At 44.6% G+C, this 18,774-nt stretch overlaps 1 protein-coding gene across 1 annotated transcript in view; it reads right to left on the bottom strand.

Moving 5' to 3' along the window:
* The window catches only part of epha8 (eph receptor A8), a gene marked incomplete at both ends in the record, with an annotated part of 124,444 nt that overhangs the window by 62,168 nt on the left and 43,502 nt on the right, over positions 1 to 18,774 (bottom strand). The window contains 3 exon segments of the mRNA XM_083660917.1: positions 5,651 to 5,800; positions 6,555 to 6,698; positions 7,622 to 7,675. Coding sequence (XP_083517043.1) covers positions 5,651 to 5,800; positions 6,555 to 6,698; positions 7,622 to 7,675 — 348 coding nt within the window.

Raw genomic sequence — 18,774 nt, 5'->3', positions numbered from 1 at the left:
ATCGATCTGATTCACAGTATGAAGAGAGGGGAGGTTACAATGTTTCAGATCATCATCGATCTGATTCACAGTATGAAGAGAGGGGAGGTTACAATGTTTCAGATCATCATCGATCTGATTCACAGTATGAAGAGAGGGGAGGTTACAATGTTTCAGATCATCATCGATCTGATTCACAGTATGAAGAGAGGGGAGGTTACAACGTTTCAGATCATCATCGATCTGATTCACAGTATGAAGAGAGGGGAGGTTACAACGTTTCAGATCATCATCGATCATATTCACAGTATTCCGCTGTCTTTCAAACAGCCTTTCTTACATTAAAGCTACAATAATGCAACTTTTGGACATTCAAATGAAATCAACAGAGGATATACATGATGGATGCTGTGTCTTCAGTGCCCACTGCCCAGGTGGGGTATCTCGTCGTAAGGGCCTTTCTCTCTGTGTGGAGTTTGCATGTTCTCCCCGTGCTCCCCCCAGGGGGTTCCTCCGTATATAACCCCCCCACTAAAAACATGCAGAAGATCAGATCGTCATCGTCATCCGACCAGTGACGACAACATCCGAAGTTGGTCCCCGGGCGCTGTACGAGAAAGCGACCACTGCTCCTGGCCTGCCCCTCGGAGGAAAGGACATGCCTGGATGGGTTAAATGCAGAGGACACTTTTCACCGGCCACCGTCAGCATGAGTGTGTTGTGGCCGCATGCATGTGTTGTGGTGTTCGTGTGACAATAAAAGACGGGCTTGTCCGTTACGAGAGTTTTTTGTTTGACATGAAATTGGCTTTTCTGTCACCTCGGCTCCCAAACAATTGGAAATCTCTGTCTTCGTCTCGGAACTTCCTGTCAAAAAGAGTTGTTTGAACGGCGGCAAGAATGACCGCTAACAAAACCCCTTTGTCAACGACACACCTTTTCCTTTTTTCTTTTCTTTTTGATAGGGACAATGCAATTTAAAGATATATTTATAGATAGAGACTGAGAAGTGGGTCTAGCTTTTCTATGATGTTGGGGCTAACAATACTGCCAAGATGGAAAGTTGTATACCGGTAGCTTTAAAAGGTCCATTCTGTAACATCTAATTCTTACTGACACCGGTGGCCGTTGCGCTGCAACTGCAGGCAGCATGTGCTTGAGCTGGCGCGCGTGCGCCGTACTCGCACGCGCCCAGCAGCTGCTTGGCTAAGACAGCAGAGGCGTTAGTTGCTGTGTAATGTTAGCTGATAAAAGTCACTTGAAAACGGCAACCTGGACAATTTATTGGCCAGATCAGCCTCGAGACGGCCAGGAAGGATTCTGGATGAATTAGCGGAAGTTATTGCGGCATGTTTGGTGGTGTTTTGGCTTGCGTTGGCTGCCGGGAATTCGATACTCACGTTTGCATGAGCAAGGAAATAGCCTGCTCTCTCTATATTATACGGTACAGTCTAATGCCTGGGGGAGTCATGTGAGCTGGACTAATGGTACAGTCAAACAATGTTCCATAAGCACAACGGTACTAACGTTAGGCATATTTACAACTGTTACATTATCCACACAAGACGGTAACGTTATTAGTGGAGCTTCTGGGTGGTAATCGATTACATAGCATTGGAATGGCTGAACGATGAGAGACGCGGCTAGGCTAATTTTTTAAGTAAAGTAAAGGCTCATTCACTCATTGGTAATAAAAAAAACATTTTGTGAACATTTATTTCTTCCCAAAACTTACGGAACGGACCTTTAAAAGCAAAGGGGATGGTAAAGCTTCCCAAGTGGAGAAAAGTTCCGCTTTTTAGTGTGCCCCTTGACGCTTGACTGCACTGCATCTTTTTTGTGAACCAGCCAATCACAAGGCAGCTTATTGGCTCTGCGTCCATCGTTCAAAGTGCAGGCAGTCTTCTCTGTGATCTAAATAAGTAAGTAAATAAATAAATAGCAACCCAAACCAGTGGTGTATATACAGGCAACATGAATGCATGAACCTATAGGTGACTATTATTTATGCTATGGTCTGAAAATGTTGAGGCAACATTTTCATAACACGAAAGGTGGAATAGTGTGAACACACCCTTAATGTAACCTCTGAATCATTGTTTGTTGTTGAGCTTTGGCAGCAGCCATTAGTCAACTGCTCTGCTTCCAACAGCTTGGGAACATGAGTTTTTTTTTTCTTTCCAGATAACTCATTTAATGCTTGTTTTTCATATCATGTCAGAGGTGACTATCTTGTTAACATACACAATGGTTCTAATGGCAAAAAACACCAGTATTAAAACAACTTCTTGTACAGAGCATCTGCTGAAGTCGTCTGATGATTGTTTTGGGTGTGGACCTTAAACGTATACAGTATGAATAGCCTATATGCAAATAAATAAATAAATAAATAAATAAATAAATAAATAAACAAACAAACAAACAAATAAATAAATAAATAAATAATATTAAAAAAATAAAAAGAACATTGAAAAGTATGCATACATCAATGAAAATGAGCAAATGCTATATTGTTATCAACAAAGTATTGTCCCAATCAAAATTTGAAAACATTTTAGGGACTGAATTTGCTGTCTTATAGTGGGGGTACTTTAAAATATTGCGGACTAATGTAGTTAACAGGCAAGCTACTGTACCTGCCACAAGCAGCGGCTGCTTCACAAAGCACACACAGGTAGTCTCAAGTCGCATTGCTGTGCTGATGACATTAAATGACATGACATCTGTATTGGTGTTCACAATAACATTGTTTTCAAACCTCTCTGAACATCCAGATGGGCCAGAAAGGGAAGACAGGCCAATCTCTGCCAAGGCTTTCCTTGATGCAGTAGCCATTCTTCCTCACACTTCACAAGGTGAATTTCCTATTTCCCCCAAAGGTAACAGAAGAACACTACAGTATATAGCAAGACACAGATCCCAGTTAAATGTGCCTTTAAAGTACCAGTCTCTAATTGCTGAAACACCAGTGCTGTCACCTCTGTTCTGGTTTTGTTTACCAAGTTTCACTTAATGGATGGAATTAATTTCTCGCTGTCTAACTGACGTCATGCTGTGTGCTAATTAGACGCTAATTAAGTTATGAGTTTTGTGTGTTTTGAGGCTGTATAGGGATGTTTGTCAGTGCACTTTCTTGTCAACACTGTGGCCCATATCTTCCATGTTGTGGCGCCGCAATGACGCTGTTTGTGCGGTGTTTGGGTCTGTGGGACCCGTTTTCTTACTAAAAGAAAGATGAAGCAATTCATTATTTTTTCAATCTGAGACTCATTTTCTGTGAAGAACGTATAAAAGAACCCATTTTCATCATACTGTGCAGGCCTTACACATTTATATTAGCCTGTGGCGCTCATAAAAGTGTGGGAATTGTAGGTGTAAACAAGTAAACAAACATGGTAAAAAAAATGAAAGAAAAATGTTTGTTGTGTACCTTCACTCTGTCTATTTAGGCTCTAATGATTGAGTAATTATGAGTGTTGTGTGTATTTTGAGGCTAAGGATGCTTTCAGTGCTATTTCTTGTAAACAATGTACCCGTGTGTGGTGTTCAGGTTCTGTGGGACCTGTTTTCAGTGTGTACTAAAAGAATAATGATTAATGATGCAATTAATTATTTTTTCAACCTGAGACTCATTGGCCTTGGCTCTGTGAAGAGCATAAAAGAACACATTTTCATTGAGTGCACACTCTGCACCCCCGACACATTATATTTATGTGGCATAAAAGTGTGGGAATTGCAGGTGAAAACAAGTAAAAATTAAAGAAAAAGGTTTGCTCCTGTCAGAACACCTCTGACTGCCTCCTCTAAATGTAGTAAAAGTCTGTGAGATCCGTTCTGAGGTGTCCGTATCGAAAACCCATCACTGCTTTATGAAGCTATTGCTGAATTCTGGAAGGCATTTTCACTGGCTGCAATTTATTTTTTAAATGTAGCCTATTTGTTTGAACTATCCTTCTTATCTAAAACAATACCTATAGTTCCACACAGATCCTCGTACACACTAAGACAGGGGTCAGTGGTGGCCCGACGGTTAGAGAAGCGAGCTTGTGACCGCAAGGTCGGCGGTTCAATCCCCGGGACCGGCAGGATCAATCTGGGTGGGGAAAGTGAAAAGGCAACGCTTGCCCGTCCCTCATTACCACCACCGATGTGCCCTTGAGCAAGGCCCCCTAACCCCAACCGCTCCAGTGGAGCTGCTCAGTGGCCAGCAGAGCAGACTGTGGTGGTTGTACTGAAAAAGAGAGCATTGCTCTCAGTGAGACTCCCCCTGTATAAATAAAAGGTACAAAAAAGCCTCAATTAGACCCCTTTCTTTTTTCTTTTTGTTGAATTTGGGGCCCTAAAGTCCCGTCTGATTGGAATAGCTCAGCCCAGCTGTGTTTCTTGCCTTCACATTTTAGGATGTCACTATTTGCTCATTTAACATCTTGTTCTTGTTTATAATTGTGTTGAATCCATAAAGGCTTTGTGGGGTAGGGCTGGTTTGTGGGTGGTGAGTGTGTGGGAGCAACATTTGCACAGTCTATATACAGTACCTGGAAATTTATTTTGGTTTGTTGTATTGTTGATGTATTTGTGTTTCTAGGACCCCCTTGAAAACGTGATGATTCATCTCAAGGGATTTACGCTACAATAAAGTGTATTTCCTGTGTACAGTACCTTCACTCTGTAGTGTACACACACACACACACACACACACACACACACACACACACACACACGCGCGTGCGCTCAAGGTTGCTACATTGTTACTGTACATTTGAAGCACAGAGAACCTGTCTCCTCCCACATTCCCCCTCACTTTACCCAGTCTAGTGTGTGAAGCGAAACTATAATGTCTTGTGAGAATCTGCTCGATGTTATTTCAAACATTCTATATTTTCTCACACTCTATCCCAACTGCACATTGAGGGCAAATAGCAAATACATATCTTTGCATACATATGTGTGGCTCCTTATCACACTCGATCAATATGAGGAGAAGATTCTCTGCTCAGAGGGTCTAGAAATGATTTTAGAAGAGAGAGGAGCTTTGGAAGATGAAGGGTTTTCAGAATATGAGGATCACGTTTCTGTCAGTTAGACAGTGAGTTTGAAGAAGAGGATGAGATTGACCCTCAGCCAGCCCCAAGGCTAGCCCGTCAGCAGCAAATCACATTTCATCATAAAAAATAATTGCCAGCTATAGATCTATTGATCTATATAGCTGGCAAATATTAACCATGCAGTCTGTCTAGTGCTTGTAATTGAGATATAAAGTTGACATCTGTATAAGTATTTTTCCATAAATTGTTAGGGCAAAAAAAAAAAAAAAAAAAAAAAATTGTGGGTTCACATTGGGTGAGTAACAAAAACGCCAACACGACACAAGGAGGTGACTGGTGACTCAAACATGAGTCACCACCAGGGGTTATAAATATTGCGTAGGAATATTTGACATCTGTAGGCCTACGTCAAAGTTTTCAAGAGTCAATGTGAATGTATGTGCCCAAATAAATTCTGCTCAACTTGTCCAGACCTCCTGTGGCGGTGTAATGTTACGTCCTAAGAAGTGGAATTAATTAATATCAATTAATATAATATAATAGAGTATTGATTCCACTTCACAGGGATCAGACTGAAGAATAAGTATGACCTCGGTCGATCTTCACGCTGATGGTTGGTCGTTTACCTCGGTGTTGAGTTTGAGTCTGCGGACGCCCAGGTCCACCCCAGTGAAGCTCTCGTCAGCGGCGATGGTGTCGATCTTAATGAACTGGTTCTCTCTTACAGACGAGCCCACCGCTCTGTCGGACTCGTAGTAGTACAGGTTGAAGGTTTCCTAGAGAAGAACGAAAAAACAAGCATTTCATGGTGATATAACATGGGTAACACCTTTTCTATAAGGGGCTAAATAATAAGCAAGGACATTGTGAATACTTAAACACGATTTAAACACGATTTCAGACGGACAAGCCCGTCTTTATTGTCACACGAATACACATCAACACATGCACGGAGGGCCACAACACACACATGCTGAAGGTGGCCGGTGAAATTTGTCCTCTGCATTTAACCCATCCTGGCTTGTCCTTTCCTCCGGGGGGGCAAGCCAGGAGCAGTGGTCGCTTTCTCGTACAGCGCCCGGGGACCGACTTCGGATGTTGTCGTCACTGGTCGGATGACGATGACGATCTGATCTTCTGCATGTTTTTAATGGGGGGGGGGTTATATACGGAGGAACCCCCCTGGGGGAGCACGGGGAGAACATGCAAACTCCACACAGACAGAAAGGCCCTTACGACGAGATACCCCACCTGGGCAGTAGGCACTGAAGATATGGGGGGGAACACAACCACAGCGCCCACAGTGTCCCAGGCGAGAATCGAACTCAGGACCTTCTGACTGCGAGGCGACAGCTCTACCACTGAGCCACCGTGCCCCCGTGCTTGAATAGATACTAGAATTTCTAGCATACATAGACAGTACTGAAGGTAAGTTTTATCGTGTGTGTGTGTGTGTGTGTGTGTGTGTGTGTGTGTGTTACAGTCTCTAACCTCCCCCCTCCCCCTGCTCTCTCTCTGTGTCAGTGTTACCTTGCAGGTGCCCAGGACTCCCGGCATGCTGTTACAGTCTCTCAGCGTGAACTTGACCTCGATGTAGATCCTCCTGGCTCCGTCTCGGGGGATCCAACCCGTCCTCAGCCAGTTGTTCTGGCTGGGGCTCATCACGTTACATACCTGGTTCAAAGCAATCATCATCATCATCATCATCATCAACAACAACAACAACAACAACAACAACAACAACAACAACAACATCATCAATATAAAAACAACCATCATCGTCATTAAAGCTGCTACGTGTTGTGTTTCTCAAAATTCAGCTCACGTTTGTCTTTGTTTCCCTGGTGTCTGTTTGTTTAAGAGCTGCCCTTGATAATAGCTAATAGTATTCTGAAGAGGTAAAACCAACGTAAATTAAAACTATAGTTCAAATAATGGCACTGTAGTAAAGCTTTGGATTACTTGCAAAAATGTTGACTGTTTTATGCCATAAGCAATCCAGTACAAATCCGAGCCAGTGCCACACGATGTGAAATGCATTGTCAGCAGTGGTCTTGTATGTTTACGGTCATTAATGTCCCAAAATGATTGTGTGCATGACTTGGTACACGCGGCACCGTTAATACTGCTTTAGTGCTTCAAAGAAATGGCCCCTCCCATCCGTCCACTATGGCAGGGGTGCCCCAATTATTTCCTATGAAGGGCCACAATTAATCTGGATGGATGGCTGTGGGGCAAAAATACATGTTGATGTTACGTGAGATTACATTAAATAATATAATTTTATAGACAATTTACATTCTAAATCTAAAATTGGTCTTCTAGTTTCATGTGGTAAAAGTATCGTCAAGCTAGCTTTAGAAATGAGCCCGCCACAGCCTCTGAAAGAGAGTAATATTGTCCTATCTCTTTTTTCTTTCAAAACCATGGAGGGCCAAAACAAACTGAGCGAGGGCCAAGTTTGGCCCGCGGGCCCCAAATTGCTCAGCCATGCACTATGGCTGCATGTACGCAGAGCTGAATGTTTGATCCCAACACAGTGGATGGTACAGAGATGCAGGGGAGATGGATGGCCACACACTGAGCACATTACACACCTGGTACGTGTGGATAGGAGTGAAGTACTCGTCCATCTCATTAATGGCATCCCACTGGGCAGAGAGAGAGAGAAAGGGAAAGGGAAAGTGCCTATGTCAGTCACATGTTCAGGTAGGCAGATTGCTCAGGTTAATATCCCACTGGGCAGAGACATATATCAGTCAAATGTTCAGGTAGGCAGATTGCTCAGGTTAATATCCCACTGGGCAGAGACATATATCAGTCAAATGTTCAGATAGGCACATTGCTCAGGTTAATATCCCACTGGGCAGAGACATATATCAGTCAAATGTTCAGGTAGGCACATTGCTCAGGTTAATATCCCACTGGGCAGAGACATACAGTATATCAGTCAAATGTTCAGATAGGCACATTGCTCAGGTTAATATCCCACTGGGCAGAGACAGATGTCAGTCAAATGTTCAGGTAGGCACATTGCTCAGGTTAATATCCCACTGGGCAGAGACATATATCAGTCAAATGTTCAGGTAGGCGCATTGCTCAGGTTAATATCCCACTGGGCAGAGACATATATCAGTCAAATGTTCAGATAGGCAGATTGCTCAGGTTAATATCCCACTGGGTAGAGACATATATCAGTCACATGTTCAGATAGGCAGATTGCTCAGGTTAATATCCCACTGGGCAGAGACATATATCAGTCAAATGTTCAGATAGGCAGATTGCTCAGGTTAATATCCCACTGGGCAGAGACATATATCAGTCAAATGTTCAGATAGGCAGATTGCTCAGGTTAATATCGCACTGGGCAGAGACATATATCAGTCAAATGTTCAGATAGGCAGATTGCTCAGGTTAATATCGCACTGGGCAGAGACATATATCAGTCAAATGTTCAGATAGGCAGATTGCTCAGGTTAATACCCCACTGGGCAGAGACAGATGTCAGTCACATGTTGAGGTAGCCACATTGCTCAGGTTAATATGCTGCAGCAGCCAAAGCATTCAGCTCCAGTAACATCCATATTTCCCACATGAGCCTCTGTGCGTGCCGGGCGGTATCCCTAACCACATCTGAAGATTATTAGTTTGGACTTCAAATGGAACCTATGATGAGTCCCGTCATACGATCGGCAGTCATGATGCCACTCCGGCAGGTACCTATATATACATTATGCTACATCTGAATCCCTCGGAGGAGGAACGTATGGTTTGTTTCAAGTTTGTGGATGATTGGTTTCAAACCTTGTAATCAAAAAGACGATGGAGTGTTTCATGCCTTCACAGTCTACAACAAACATTGCAGGTGGTGTATTTTGGGGTGATGTTTACTGTCACAGCCAGCCTCTCTTGCACCTTCAGTGTAGTAGCCGTACTGTACCGTACTGTAGCTGCTACCATTACGTATGTCTAATGTTTAATTGTGTGTTTAATAAGGTACTGTACATGCTATTTGCACCTGTATGTCAAATACGTCGAATTTAAAATGTTTAAGCACGTCTAAAGTATGCACATGACATGTGCACCTATGTGCAGTGAATATGCCACTGTCTCTGACTTGTCTTATCACTCTACTGCCTTATTGCTTGTTGTGTCTCTTGTTGTTTTTGCACTCATATGCCCTGTTATATTTGTACTATGTTGTAAACGGAGTCCACAGCACAAGAATTTCACACGTGATACTTGTACCATGGAGTGACAATAAAAATCTTGAATCTTGAATCTTGAATCTTCTCATTCTCAGGTTTCTTCGCCAGAAGCCTTCACTTGATGACCACAGTGAACACTAATAGAAAATCTCCATAAATGGTGTTGCACAGGAATAAATGCTCGGTTTAAGTATGCTAATGAATTCCACTTCAGCATGCCATGAAAGCAATGCTAAATGCAATCATGAGTTCTGCATTTTGAGGACGGCGGAATTTGAATCTAATTCCACGGGGACACATTTCCTTTAATGAGATGCCCCATATGCGATTAGATTTACATTGTTTATGGAATACAGTCTCTCAGCCCACATTAATAGACAATAATAGAATTACGAGGAGCAAGTGAAATATGTGTTGGTATTTATAAATGTGTTGGTATGGGTTACACCTTGCAGGGTGCTGTTCCCCCATATGAGTGCATAACCCAGAGAAAACTCAATCATAGCTAGCAGTCTGTTCCACTCACACATGCGCTGTGTTTTAGGAGAAGATGCACGTTCTACTCTGGAAGACCGCTATCAAGCTGCAGGAGAAGAAATAAAGAAAGCCTAGATTTCATGTAGTGTAGTAAAGGACTCACAGGAAGATTAATACTCAATCCAGATTTATTTGGATGCATCAGCGGGTCTATGTGCACAGGCAAACTTTTGCAGTGTAGGACGAGGTGATGGAAAAATAGGAAAATAATCTCTCCGCCACTCAAAATACCCGTCTGTTTTTGCTCCGGTGTTGACAAGCATTATGAATGTAAACAAGCCATTTATATAGTATGCATACATTTGCATTTCTGTTTGCAAAATACACTTGAAACTTAGTTGTCACTTAACTGCCTGTGCCTGATTAAATGGCTAAGTCAATTTCAGGCGTCAGTCGAATCAACTCACAAACAAACTGGCAGACACTGCATTTACAGTAGGCTACATCCTGCACCCGTTCAACTATGAATTCTCCATTCAATGGAAAGGGATTGCATAAGAGTGGGGTGAGAGAACGGGACCCCTGGGTCTCCCACCCAGGGCTCGGAGACCCCAGACCCACTCAACGGGACCCCTGGGTCTCCCACCCAGGGCTCGGAGACCCCAGACCCACTCAACGGGACCCCTGGGTCTCCCACCCAGGGCTTGGAGACCCCAGACCCACTCCAAGGGAGTCCACCCATGCCCGTTCGAGTACACATTAGGCTCCATTGGCAGATTCATTAAATTGGCTTTTTCAACCTGCAACCTGGCTTGTAGAAATTGTACAACTCGATGCAAAAGAAGGGAGAATTTTGATGCAAATCCTTTCCATGAATGAGAGAGTAGATCGAGTGCTAAATCCATGCAGCATTTTGCTCTTAACCCAGGTAATCAAGTAACGTGGTTTAAGGCTGTGCATGTATCCTAAACGTGGCTCATACTGCACACAGCTCATACATGTCACAGAATCATCTTACTCCCTTCACCTTTGATTTTCACCAGTCAATGGGTTTTTGTATGGGGATTTCGGTTAAGTGCCTGAAATAAGCTCTGTGGTTAACAAAAGTTTGAAACAGCAAACTTGGTCAGCGAGATAATCTTCAAAAACGAGGACCACTTTTATGACTTTTGAAGCGTAAATGTGATTTGGTTTTTTTATTGCGATTTTCAGAAAATGCTTCAAAAATATCTTCGCTGAAACACGTCCTTTGAATCGATGTGTAACAGGGTTGTTATAGTTTGTTGAAGTTTGACAAAATTATTTATTATTTTGTATCTGGCAAGCAAGTCTTGCAGGTTTATCACTTTCTTTGGTTTTACATTTTGTTAATCTATGCAGGTTTCTCTTTTTATTTGTTGCACTTAGCGCCCTCTTGTGGCTTGTGGTGGATGGTGTGGTAAACCATGGTAAACATACCAATCCGGAAGTCGTCAGCTCGCCCCCTTTGCGACGTCTTCACCTATGGTATGTACTGAAACAGCTCCGTGGCTTTTGTCAAATGCTAAGTTATAAATTTAACTTCACTCAAACAAAGTGTATAGGAAGTGACATGACTAGTTTGGTCACGCTATGTCGTGACTGTCTGTAAGTTGCAGTTCCACCGTCAATTCTGTTGTTTTGATCTAGTGCAGTCTGTTAGCTTGTGTAGTGGTTAGCTGCTGGCTGTCATGCCCTGTTAGCTTGTGTAGTGGTTAGCTGCTGGCTGTCATGCCCTGTTAGCTTGTGTAGTGGTTAGCTGCTGCTGGGTCGCTGGGCTGCGTGCCCTCCAGTGTTGCTCCTGGCCAATCCCGGCGCCACAGGGCGTGGTTATTGCTTATCCTATGTGGGGTTAGAAATCACGCTGCTGGGTGTCATGCCCTGTCGTTCTAACGAAGTATTGCGCAACTAATGCAACATGGCGACTGCTTCAGTGTGTTGATTGTATTCCTATTCTGGTGTGCAGGGGCATGGAGCTGTGTGTGTAAATGTCACAGTCATCACCATCCACAATCGTGTGTTTGTTGACAGGTATGTTTGCACTATTTTATGAACACTGTAAAAACTTTGCATAGAATTATTTTGTTTTTTATTTTTTCATATAAATCTAGAATTGGGTTCATGGTAGTTTATGTGAGAACACAGAATACATATTTTGTACGATTTATTTGTAGAGGTTTTATTTTATTTTGTAAAAGGAAAAACTATACGATCACTATGTGAAAACGTTGTACAGTAGCCCTTTTGCTTGCTGACGTCTTCACTTATGGGGCATGGAGCTGTGTGTGTAAATGTCAGTCATCACCATCCACACTCGTGTGTTTGTTTACAGCTCGGCTGGAAAACAAATGCCGTGAACCTGAGAGAAGCTGTTGCATGGTCCTTCAGTCTGCTGTGGGTGAACCAGAAGGAGGGGTTACACATGCACTGACCCAATGGTAATTATTACAAGAAAAAAAAATGATTTTGAGTGCTACAAACTAGGCCTGCATGAGGAAAATCTGCGATGTGCGATAACATTGTTCAATATAGCGATGACGATACGACTTGCGATAAATAAACAAATATTAAAGTATGCATATTAGCTATACAGTTCCTATGTCTTTCTGCTTTAATAATGCTAACATAGACCCCAAACATAGCCTGTGCCCACTGAATAAAGAAATGAAATACACACTGACTCTAGCTGAAACTACACACAGCGTGTTTGGGCTTTGGCAGAGGGGCGGAGCGCACTGTTGCAAGGGAAAGGTGTACGCTGGATTTACAACACAAGACAAAATGATCAGACGCTGAGTGGGAATGCATGACGCATGTCAATAAAACCACTTTTGTTATTCATTGCATTTCAGGCAGTCTTTGCGATGTGTGTATTGCGCATGTTCATATTGCGATGACGATGAAAATACGATTAATTGTGCAGCCCTACTAGAAACTAGCAAAGATTTGCCCTTGCACTGGCACTAGGGCGTAAGATATGGCCCTATAGGTCTTCCGGACTCATTCTATTGGTCAGTCACAGAGGGAGGAGTAATATCCCGTTAACTGATTTGAAACATAAAAAATTACACAACACCATAATTTCTTCCTCCTCTACCACAGGAAAAGCAATCCTCCCATATATCTTCTCTTCAGTCAAACTGTGGCGAGGATTACAGGTTAAGTTGTATCGTGTATATTGCATATTAGTGTTATTCTCAGCACGAGTTTTAAATGCATTACCCGTGTGCTATTTGTATGCAAACGTGCACAAATGCGGAGACGAGCGTGCGATTGCGTTGAACGCCCGGTGTTCACCGTGTTCCTCCTGACGGCCCGGCCACATCTACGCGTCGTTTGACGCGGGCTGAAGCTGCTGCCCATCCACTTTGTATTGGAACATGCTGCTCGACGCCTCGCAAAGCATGCTGGGAGACCAAGCGACGCGAGCAGCATGTTCCAATACAAAGTGGATGGGCAGCAGCGTCAGCCCGCGTCAAACGACGCGTAGATGTGGCCGGGCCGTAAGCTGTATAGTGCTCAGGCTCAGGCAAGTGGCAGAGTAATTGAAAGGGAAAGCGTTGACCCTGGGAAGCTTTTGGCCCAAACCGTCAGACCGGGCTCTAGGAAGCCCTTCAACTCCACCTCCACCCCTCCTCCTCCACACACCCCCACACACACACACACACACACACACACACACACACGCGCGCGCTCCCCCCGACGTGCCACCAGCCGAGAGACCACTGGAATAATTAAGAGGGAGGAAGTCTGGCCCGTCTCACCCTCCCCTCATCCTCTCTTCATCTTTATCAGCTAAATTGAAACCGTCCTTGAACTTGTGAGGACCCCGGCTAATTAGTGAGGTGTATAACCCCTCTATCTCCCTCATTATTCCCTCCTTGCCATCCTCGCCTGTGCTCTCACCCCTCCACTTTCTTCGTGGGAAATCCACGATTTTTTTTGCTCCCCTGTAATTTTCCGCAGGAGTGAAACATCACAGGCACGAGAGGGAGGCAGATTGTCAGGCGATGCGGCGAGCAGGGAGAGGGATGAGATTGGACTAGATTGGTTGTTGTTTTTAGTTGTGAGAATAAAAGAAATCTTTTCTGCCTGTCGGCGGCGGGCGGCAGACGGGGAGAAGAAGAAGGAGAAGTCAGAGAGATTCAGCGGGGCGTGCGTCTTCTGAGGGCCGCGCTAAGAGTTTTCTACGACGACGACAACAGAAACGCAGCGCTTCAGAGAGTGGCGGAATGTGTGTGTGTGTGTGTGTGTGTGTGTGTGTGTGTGTGTGTGTGTGTGTGTGTGTGTGTGTGTGTGTGTCAGAGAGAATCAGTAAGACACAACAGAGAGGGAGAGAGAGAAAGAGAGAGAGAGAAATTAATTGGCTGTAAATTGCACATCTGTTTCCTGCCTGTCAACACGCTGCATCCCTCGTCAGGGACAATCAAATGTGACAGTCGCAGAGCAAGACATTCACGGACAGACACACACGCACACGCACACGCACACACACATACGCAAGCGCGCGCACACACACACACACACACACACACACGCGCACACACGCACACGCGACACCTGCATATTCTCACATGCAAACAAGCCCACATAAGTGCACACAATATTGTGGTACATATGTCTATTAACAGTGCAAATGTATAGAAAATCTATTTCTATGGCATTGCCATTGTGGCAAATTGCATGAGTGTGTAGCTGTGTCAGACATTGGAGTTTCCAGACAAAAGACCCTGCTTATATCAACCCTGAACTCACCTCTGGATCAATTATTGGTCCTGTAACATTCTAACCAATCTGGGAACCCAGAGTCTTTCAGTCTGACGGCCCAATAGACCCTTTTCACGGGGGCCATTTTGTGTCGAAAAGGCAGAATAAACACAGGTGCAAGCAAAACACTAACGAGGCTTTCCAAATTCCAATCATGGAAGTTGGAGACTCTCATTAGTGTTTTGCTTGCACCTGTGTTTACCCTGCCTTTTCGACACAAAATGGCCCCCGTGAGAAGGGTGTATGTGTTGGGGTCCGCGCCAAGGCTTGTGCTTCCGTGCGCCGCGGTTATTGTTTACAGTCCAACTGATGCGAGAATGGAGTTGGAGTTGGAGATTATCGATGGATCGGTCCAGACGACATTTCGGCTAATAATAATGATAATAATAATAATAATAATAATAATAATAATAATAATAATAAAGAGCTGCATGTGAGACGTCGTCGAACTGTAAACAGTGACAGAAGGGGCGGGACGTCCAGACATATCGGCCGTCTGTCCCAGAGTCATATTCATATTACCGTAAATTCCGGACTATAAGCCGCACCTTTTTTCCCGTTTTTTGGCCTTTTTTGGCCCCTGCGGCTTATATAACGGTGCGGCTTATCTATGGATTTTTTTCACCCAAAAAAAAAAAAAAAAACTCTCTTTTTTAGCAGTCTTTCTAACTATAAATCCTATATAACTATACTAAGTTTTAATTTCCTCTCTTGCCCTCTTTTCACCACACTGTATGACACTGTGTGCACTGGAAAAAACAACACAGGTGGTGTTGTGTTATGTTGTTTTGTTGAAATGTTAATAAATGGGAGCTTCCTCAAACAGCCATCTCTTTCCCGACAATCCCCTCTGTGCATGAACCCTTACATATGGTAATTAAACATTAAAACACAATAATAAAAAAAAAAAAATACCATTAAAACACCCGCGGCTTATAGTCCGGTGCGGCTTATATAAGAAAAAAATAGTCAACTTTGCAGGTGCGGCTTATACACCGGTGCGTCTTATAGTCCGGAATTTACGGTAGTCGTCAGTATCTCAAGTATCGGGGGAGGTACGGTGGTGCAGTGGTAAGCGCTATCGCCTCACAGCTCGAAGGTCGTGTGGGTTCGATTCCCACCTGGGACGATGTGAACGCTGAAGGAATGCGTGCCCGTCCGCATGTCCTCGAGTGCCCACCGCCCGGGTGGGGTCGTCAAAAGGGCCTTTCTGTGTGGAGTTTGCATGTTCTCCCCGTGCCTCCCTGGGGTTTCCTTCATATAGGAACCCCCTTCACCAAAAACATGCAATATCCTGGTTGCTAATGTGGTTCCTCCTCTGGTCGTTAAGGGCACCTGTTCGGAGGGAGGGGAACCGGTTGGAATAGCGTGAACCTCCCACGTGCTAGGTCCTACCGGTGAAGCGTCCCCTGTCGGGTGAAAAGAAGCGGCTGGCTAACTGCCCATGTCTCGGAGGAAGCATGGAGCCAGTTTCGGCTCTCCCCAGATCGGCAGAGGGTGGAGTAGCAACCAGGATAAAGAAATTACGTTAGCACTAATGGGGGATAAAAATGGGATAAAAAATCTGGAAAAAAAGAAAAAAAAAGTATCTCAAGTATCTGAGAACTTAGGAAGGATGGAGTAGAGGGAGTCCCACCGCGCTTCAGCTGTTGCAGGCAGGCAGGTCCGGTGCTTCACAGAGGAGGGACGCAGCATGAAGGAACAGGAAGGAAACTGGAGCAGCTCAGACGATTCAATGCCTTTTATTAAGGTGCAACTGCAAAGTAACAGGACAGACGTTTCGTGGCCTTGTGGTCCGAGTGTCCGCCCTGAGACTGGGAGGTCGGGAGTTCGATCCCCGGCCGAGTCATACCAAAGACTATAAAAATGGAACCCATTTGCCTCCCTGCTTGGCACTCAAAGGGTTGGAATTGGGGGGTTAAATCACCATGTGATTCCCGAGCGCGGCGCATGCTGCCGCTCACCGCTCCCCCAGGGGATGGGTCAAATGCGGAGAACTAATTTCACACATTGTGTGACAATCAGTGGGACTTTACCTTTTACCTTTATGCGTCTTCATCAGTCATCTTAGGAAGGAACTTTGTCATTTTTTGTCACATGAATTGCCGGGTCTCTGGATAGATAATATGCCAAATAAAGGCGTACAAGCTGTAAATCCAGGCTGCTGATCGTTTCTGACGTGCAATCTCTCACTTCCTGATAATTGTGTTTCCATTTGGGATGCTCCGTTGCTCCGGGGTCACGCAGCCAAACAGCTCAGCCAATTAATACCCGTCTGATCCACGTCTCTCAACTCCTGTGATTCTTCTTGATCCCCCCCCCCCTCTCTCTCTTTAATCTCACTCTGCTTTGTTTTATTCAAGCCATTTAGCGCTTCCATTTAGACGAAGAAGTCGCAATCTGGGTCGCCCCGAAGATCAGAGGAGCTGCTGTGAAGCGTCGGAAAGGCAGCCCGGTTATTAACGTGATCGCCTCCGAGGGTGCCGACTAAATCTTTTCCGGTTTGTTCTCATACGAGTCTGACGCTGTGCAGCGTGAAATCAATATCGAGCTATTCATAAAGTATGATAGTAGATGTCAGAAAAGATTGATTAGGAAATAAAGAAAGGAAAAACTAGTTGAGAGGATAGTTTTTTAGGCTATGTGCTGCTGCTGCTGCTGTGATGGACGGTAGAAAAGGAGTTGCTTGTTTAAAGCCATATTCGTCATTGTTTTTTTCTGAGTAAGCCTAAGGTGGTTATGGGTATAATAAACACAGATTTTTGCAGGGTGTAGGCCAGGGCGTTCTGATGGAAAATATTCCCCGCTCACCCTAAGTGAAAATGCCAATCCGCTTTGCACAATACACACGGCCCGACCCACCAAACAAACCAACCAACAAACAAACAAACATGACCACATTGAAAAAGGCTTACCAAATCATCTTTTTGTAATTAGTTAGCTACTTATTAGGCCTACTGATTACTCCTTTAAAAATTAATAAGATTAATTGACTTATTACTTTGTCCTTACTTGTCAATCAGGAAGACTCATTTCCACATTTAGGCTTTCATTCACTTCTCCATTCCATCCTGCCTCTCACATCTTTCACGCATGCTTACCCAATACCCTGTCACTTCCCGGGGTGTCAGTCGAGTCATGTTTGCACCAGCTGGTCTCGACTATCCAAAATAGCATCACAACACATCTTCACACACCTCCATTGTAAACCAATCATGACGCTGCTCTCTTTTTAAGCGGTGCAGCCACTTCTATAGGTGACTTTGCGTACAGTTTTTTGTGCACCGAGATTTGGGGGAGACGGGCTCGAGGCGACAAGGAAGGGGGGATGTGGCCCCGCCCCCAGCTCCCCGGTCTGCACAGAGAGCTGAGGCACAGGGCAGGCAGAGAGAGAGACAGAGTACCATGTCTCGTCTCGATGAGGACGATAATAGCGTTTCGTCGGTAATGCACGCACGCACGCACACAACACATTCATGACACACGCACGCACAGTTTAAGATATGTCTGCAAATGAATGCAGAATTCATTTCCTCATTGGCGAGACTTTGGCACGCTATGGAGAGAGCGGCTCGAAACACGCACAAGCCGGTAAATGCACACACACACACGCACACATGCACACACAGCACGGATAGAACTTAACTCCTTCAACACAAGTCTCTGTGTCCCCTCGATCTACAGTGGCCTTAATGTAAAGGTGCGTTCACACCGACCTATTAAAGTTTTTCGCTGGCGTCGAGTTTACATACAAAGTCAATGCAAACGAGCGATTGAGCGTATATTCGCCTGGGAGAAAAATCGCTGGGCGTCCGAGCGGCAGAGACAGAGCGATAGGGAGAAAATACGCTCGTCGCCCCAGATGAAATATCCCAACTCGAGCGAAAATACGCTGGCATCAGTCGCTCGCCGCTCAACGCTGATTGGCTGCCGTGTGAGAGCGAGTCAAGGATCACACTGGCTTGGAACAAACCGCTGGTTTATTGTGTGGCAACAAACCACATTGACAGGCTGACAGCTGACATGAGGTGAAGTCTGTCCTACCGGTATGGAGCTCGCATTAGGAGCACACTGATAGGCATTAGCTTGTAAACAATGACGGTGGCTCGTAGTGGACAAATATCATGACATTGCGTAACGTTACAGCCCCCACATGTCCGTCAATTCCTGTGCCTGTTGATGAGCGATTTAAACAGAGCGACAGAGCGATTCCAAAGGGTTGACTCAAGCGACAGAGCGAAAAATAAATATCTCGGTGTGAACGCACCTTAACAAAGGGA

Source organism: Poromitra crassiceps (genome assembly GCF_964638095.1).
Source record: "Poromitra crassiceps genome assembly, chromosome: 25".
Taxonomy (NCBI): Eukaryota; Metazoa; Chordata; class Actinopteri; order Beryciformes; family Melamphaidae; genus Poromitra; species Poromitra crassiceps.
The sequence above is the reverse complement of the archived record's forward strand: the minus strand, read 5'-3'. Positions and strand labels throughout refer to the sequence as shown.